Source organism: Salvia hispanica, chromosome 5, assembly GCF_023119035.1.
Source record: "Salvia hispanica cultivar TCC Black 2014 chromosome 5, UniMelb_Shisp_WGS_1.0, whole genome shotgun sequence".
NCBI classification, from domain to species: domain Eukaryota; kingdom Viridiplantae; phylum Streptophyta; class Magnoliopsida; order Lamiales; family Lamiaceae; genus Salvia; species Salvia hispanica.
Genome location: NC_062969.1, coordinates 40,199,988 through 40,206,889, shown reverse-complemented (window position 1 = coordinate 40,206,889; position 6,902 = coordinate 40,199,988). Strand labels below are relative to the sequence as shown.

General features: G+C 38.2%; 1 protein-coding gene across 1 annotated transcript; it reads right to left on the bottom strand.

Annotated features, from left to right (window-relative positions):
• Nucleotides 1-242: 242 nt before the first annotated feature.
• Nucleotides 243-3,131, bottom strand: LOC125190069 (putative late blight resistance protein homolog R1B-16). The gene has a single exon (XM_048087265.1). The coding sequence runs from the start codon at nt 3,129-3,131 to the stop codon at nt 243-245; it is 2,889 nt and encodes a 962-aa protein (XP_047943222.1).
• Nucleotides 3,132-6,902: the final 3,771 nt, after the last annotated feature.

Below are 6,902 nucleotides of genomic sequence, written 5' to 3'. Positions count from 1 at the left end.
TGTTTGCGTTTTCAGTGATGCATATAGGGCTCGATTCGGTTAATCGATAATTAACCAATTTACGTCTTGTTTGTTAGAGAAAGAGAAAGGCGAAAAGCTTAATAAAATGGGAATGCTACTACTATATGAACAAAAATCACCGTACATATTCAATATGCGACTAATAAAAGAAAGATATAACTATTCAAAGTTCAAACCTATGTACAAACATGTACTATTATACTAGAAAGTAAAGCACAAGACTAAGCAAGTTCAACTACTTCAACTTCAAAGTTGGGACTCTCCAACACCTTTAGTTCTTCAAACTTCTTACTGACCACCACCGAAACGTGTAATGTTATTTCACCTTGCGTTTCCTCTTGTTCATCAACTATGTTTTTCGCATACTCCACGACGGATTTGCTGCAATGGTTCAACTCAACTGTCTGCAGCGTCGGAATGTCTCCAATTTCAGCCGGAATCTCCTCCAACTTAGACAGTCGAGAGAGACGAAGCTTCTCAAGGCGCGGAAAGATGGAGGCACTGTCCTTCGCCATCCAGTCCTTGAGACCTCGACACCATATCAAACTCAACGACGTAAGGCTCGGAAACTGGCCTTCCACTACTTCCCACTTGCCTGTCCCGAAGCATCCGCTCAGCATTTTCAGCTTCTGAAGAAGAGGCAACGAACCTATCATTTCCAACATGTTGTCGTCGTAACTCGTTGTAAGAGTCAACTTCTTGATAGAGAGAGGAAGAGTAAGGTTGTGCAGGTGATGGATCCTTCCCCCTTCCCTCAGGGGTTCCCCACAGGTGAGGGATTCCAGTTTTGAGAGAGATCCAATATTGCCAAGACAATAATAATCATCATCATTTGATCCATTGCTTCCCACATATTCCACCAATAATCTCTTGATATTGGGAATTCTCTTAACCACATTTTCACTGAATTTGAAATTCTCCACCCCCTTGAGTGTGTGTAGATTCTCCATGACGACGACGGCGTCGTCGTCACTTGGAGGGTCTCGGAGATGCAACTTAGTCTCCAAGAACTCGACATGCCTCAGTTGACGCATTTTCCAAATTCCAACCGGTACGCGAATCTTCTCGTAAGAATAAACAATCAATGTCTGTAGATTCCAGAGGTGATTGATTGATAACTTCGCATGAGCTTCGACAGTAACGTGACGCAAGTTAGCAAATCGAAACACGAGGGGATTTCCGTCGCTTCCATCTACTTGATTGCGTACGCTTATCATCCTCAACAGTCTAGACTTCCGGCACGCTTGGACTATGTCGTCGTCGTCATCACCACAGATAACGGAACGAACATGTGGCATAGATTGCAAGGCATCAAAGATTTCCTCCTTTGAAGCAGTGTAGGGAATAACAACGCGTCGATGACTACTGATGCCCTGATGAGGACTATCTTCGCCTATGACGTGATAAAACCCTTCTTTCAGACCTTCTCTCACGCAGAGGTCTCTGAAAAAGTCGTGAACTTGGAAGCACTTCAAATTCCGAGTGCTCCCAAACCACGACTTATCAATCAATACGAGGTTTCTATCAACCAACTCATTTAAGAAACCATGTGCAATCGTTTCCAAACTTTCGCCATTTTTTGGTTTCAGAATTCCTTCTGAAACCCATAGCTTGACGAGTGTTGAGACAACAATTACATCATCTTCATCAAAGGCTCCCAAGTACAAAAAACATGGCTTTAAATAGACGGGCAAATGATTATAACTCAATTTCAATAATTTCAAGCAATGCTCATCGTTATCCAAATTCGCCTCTGAAGTTAAATTCTCCCATATAGATTCCCAACATGCTTGAGTGGCTTCTATTTTTCTCAAAAGACCACCTACCACAATGATCGATAAAGGAAGCCCTCTACAATCTCCCACAATTTTCTTTCCAATTCCCTCCAATAAAGGTGGACAACTTTTATCCCTAAACAGAGTTTTGCAGAACAACTCCCAACTACTTTTCTCATCTAAAAATTCCATTTGAAGGATATAGTTATTGGTCAGTTCAGAACTCAAATTGGATAGCCTAGTTGTGACTAATATCCGACTGCCATTCTTATTTTCAGGGAAGAAATTTTTTATCTTATTCCATGCTTCGATACTCCACATATCATCCATGACAATTAGAAATCTTCTACCGAACAAATATTGGAATAGCTTTAACCCTAGTTGACCCTCGCCGCTTTCACTTAGATTTTCCTTATTCAAGCCAGTGACTTGAGAAACAAGTTCACAGAGAATATTTCTAGTATCATATTGTTGAGAAATTGTAGTCCAAGCACAGATATCAAAGTGTTCCTTAATAAGTGGTAACGAATAAGCTTCTTTGGCAAGACTGGTCTTACCTATTCCACCCATGCCTACGATGGGGATGACTTGGAAATCAGGTCGATATGTCAGATGATCCATGATTTGATCTAAGGCCTCGTCAACGCCCACCATGGACATGTTTTCGCTGGTTGAAGAAGATCTCGAAGAAGCTACATAGGTATGGACCACCCTCCTCTGTATATTGATCTCGCTGACCTCTTTCTTGATCAGATTCATCTCCTCTATCACTCGTTGTAGATCTTCATTCAAGTTGACAATATGAACGTGATCGGCCTCCTCACCAGAACTGGATGTTGTTCCTTCTCCGGAACCATCTTCTTCACCGGAACTGGATGTTGCTCCTTCTCCGGAACCATCTTCTTCACCAGAGCTGGATGTTGTTCCTTCTACGGAACCATCTTCTTCACCGGAACTGGATGTTGCTCCTTCTCCGGAACCATCTTCTTCTCCTGAGCTGGATGATGTTTCTTCTCCGGATTCATCTTCTTCACCGGAGCTGGATGTTGTTCCTTCTTCGGTTTCAACATCATGGTCACCAATCGCATCCACAATACATGATTCGATAACATCTTCAGCAGCATAAGCTGCGTGCGCAATGCGCCTCTCCAACGGATCAGCCTCATTACCGTCGACAGGGGAGTCGTAGCGCTCTACAAAATCCTCCAAGAAGGCAACATGTTCAGTGAGAGATACAAGCTGTTGTTTGTCGATAGAAATTGGAGGGGAAGGGTGGTTCTCGAGCTCATGTATGATCTGCATGAGAGAAACCAGAGCTGCATAAGCTGCTGCCATGATCGATTTAGATTTCTAATACGCAGTTGAATGGAACAACCTCCTTTTTGTAGTATTAAAATCTGAGTTTAGCTTCTACGACAACGCCTAAGCACGTCACCTGATTATTACAACTATGATTCGTTTACTTTTTTTTATGGTTCAATAATTTAAATTTAAAAGCCACGCGATGGAGGAGACTTTTGGCCTCAAACATTAACCACTCTACCGCTTGGTCAACCCACACATCTAGAAGTCGTTTACCAACTTGTAGTCACGTCCTTGTCAAAGCAACCCCATTCATAAAATATTGCAAATGCTATTATCTTAATTATATGAAAATTTCCATCAGAGTTAGTTTAGAAAGCCAGGAAATTGTCATGATTTTGAATTAATCACCAAATTTCAACTTGTATTTTTATTAGACACTGCTACAACTTTTAATTAATCAAAATTCTTACACGTGGTTCAGAATTGAGATGGGACCAGCTAAATCTACAAGTCATAAATCTTTATCTATGGCGGCGGCGGACTATTTCAACAGCGACAATTTCAATTTAAAAACATAGATATTGTCAACGAATCAATCTAATATGTGTACCAAAATTAAAAAAAATTGAGAGATGCATAAGAAAAACGACGTCGTATAAAGTGTTTCTTGTTTGCAAATAACAATTTATGCCGCCTTCACTTTTCTCCCTCAATCCACAACGACTCTTCAACAAATTTTTAATTAGCGACTTTTGGGAGAACTATATGACCTCATTATTATAATAAAACAGTTAATTATATTACTACTTATTTAAAGGTAAATTGCAAAAAAAAATAAAAAAAAAATCATAACCTATAATCAAATTTTGCTTCGTAATTTTAAAAACCAACTGGAAAAACCATCATGTTTTAATTTGTTCACAATGATCCTAATGGTGAAAATTCCAACCGCCTACGTGTAATACATTATTGACGTTTTCCAACCAAACAACGTTGTTTACTCAATGAACAACCGAAGACTGTTTCGAATTCGAACAGCATACCGCCAGTTTTCGGCTTGTATAGCTGGTTTTGGGCCAGTTTCGATTCTGAAACGTTTTTAAGAAATATAATTTTCTAATTTTAACTTAACTGTAACTTATACTCCGTAAGATTAAATTTGAAAATAGAATGCATAAAATAAATATAAAGCAGACCAATAAGAAATATTTTTTATAATATATAGAATGCATAAAATAAATCTAAAGCAAGAAAGAAAATTGCATTTATATTAATCTGATTCAATAGTGAGAATATTTACAAATTATAACGTTTAAGTAAAATATAAATTACAAATTTCTAAATTTTTATCTAACTTATAGTTCCTTTATAGAATTAATAAGACTATAATAAATTACAAACTTACAATTTAGAAGAAAAGAAAGGGGGAAGGTTTGTGTTAAAATGACAACCCCTCTTAAAGTGACACCGTGACACTATTTATACAACAATATTATAAACGCTACACAGCAATATTACAAACACTACACAACAATCTATAGATTGTTGTATAGTGTGTCGGATATTGCTGGACAAGAAAAATTGCTGTATAAAGACCAACAAATTTCTGGCCTGTCTTTTTTTGGGGATCTTTTTTTTTTGTGTCACGTGGCAGCTTATTATTCGTTCACATGTACAAATGATTGGCTAGGAATGGTGGTATGATGTTATTTTAAGGGGTGATTGCACCCTAACATGGCCCAGTACGGAATGTTTATGTATATTTATGTCTTTTTATATTTATTAATACGCTAATATAAATTTAAATTCTTCAAAATATGGTAGATCGACAAACGTAAGCCTTCGATGATATGCAACAATGAGAACTCAATCATTTTTAGAGCTAATCCTATCAGGTAAATACGTGCTATTTGGCTTAAGGTCATTATTAATTAGGCTTTGAACTATTTTCAAACTACAAATTTTTAGTCATAAATCATAATCATAAACTAAAAGAAGTATTTGAGCTAATTAGGCCCAAGCCCACCATCAAATATTATGTGAACATGACTTAAGGTCATTATTAATTAGGCTTTGAACTATTTTTAAACTACAAATTTTTAGTCATAAATCATAACCATAAACTAAGAGAAGTATTTGAGCTAATTAGGCCCAAGCCCACCATCAAATATTATGTGAACATGACTTAAGGTCATTATTAATTAGGCTTTGAACTATTTTCAAACTACAATTTTTAGTCATAAATCATAATCATAAACTAAGAGAAGTATTTGAGCTAATTAGGCCCAAGCCCACCATCAAATATTATGTGAACATGACTATGGATTGACATAATAAATTATTGTATCCATAAGATTTCGCATATAACTAGACCTGTTTAGCCACTGAGACAGTGATACAAACCAATTACAAGATCAACGGAAATATAACTCAAATATTATTAGTTTGTCTTATTATTGAGTTATATTATTAGTAAGGATACACGTTGACCTGTCTATTGGCATTGCAGCCTCGTCTTGGATGGTCGCAAAGCATTTTCTTAAACTACCTTGCGATTGCCCATGACGAGGCCACAACAACACCAAGAAAATAGCCACACGTGGTGGCTCTATTATCGATTGCCTAATCTGCAATTACCTACCAATTAACACGTGGTTTCAATTAAAACATAAACAAAATTGCTTTATTGATGGAATCAATTCTTTCACTTTTCTTTCCATTTTTTAAAATGTCCTGACAAACCCAAATCAATCATTAACCACCCAAATGAAGCATTAATGAGTATTATACATGAAGCTCCTTCCCAAAAAAGTTGGCCTGCGGCTAAAAAAATAAAATAAAAAGTGGCCACTTTATTCCACCCACTTATATCAAATATTTAAATCATACTAGTACTATAATATGCAATTACATACCTCCTTCGTTTCCTCGTAATGTCATTTTTTCATCTTTTGTAAAGTTTTATTATAATCGAGACATTTCTATATATTATACCACTTTTTCTTACTTTTATTTTATCCTCTCTTACTTTATTTTCTCTACATTTTTATCTATCTACTTAACATGACCAAACATCTACTCCCTTCGTTCCATTCTAAGTGAACATTTCCTTTTCAGCACGAGATTTTATGTAGTGTTATTTTGTGAGTTGAGTGGAGAGAGTAAAGTAAGATAGAGTGAAAAAGTAGATAGACTTGATAATGTTTCTATTTTATGAAATGTATCATTTAGAGCATCCGCAATGGTCGGCTAGCGACCGGCTAGCCGATTCGTCGCGCTAGCCGATCGGCTAGCCGAACCATTGCAATCGGCGAGCGCCATTTTGGCGTCGGCATTTTCAGCGATCGCTCGTCGCTGGCCGAAGCGCTAGCCGATCGGCTAGCCGCCATTGCAGAGGCCCGATCGGCTAGCGATCGGCCGACGGTGTTTTCCGATTTTTTTAAAATCATATATGAGCATCCGCAATGGTCGGCTAGCCGACGTCGGCTAGCCGATCGCCGCGCTAGCCGAACCATTGCAATCGCCGCTGGCGATTTCGGCGAGCGGATCGGCGCGGGCTGGCCGATCGCTCGTCGCTAGCCGATCCGTTTCGGCCGATTTCTGCTAGCCGTTATTGGCATGAGGGCCCGATCGGCCAGCGATCGGCCAGCGGCATTTTTCCGATTTTATTTATTTATTTTTTTTAAAAACATATATAAACGCGATTTTCTGCTTTCATTTTCATTTGCACCACTTTGTTTTAACGAGTTTTCTCTCCTAACTTTCCTCGTTCAAGAGCATCATCGCCGATGGATCACGCGG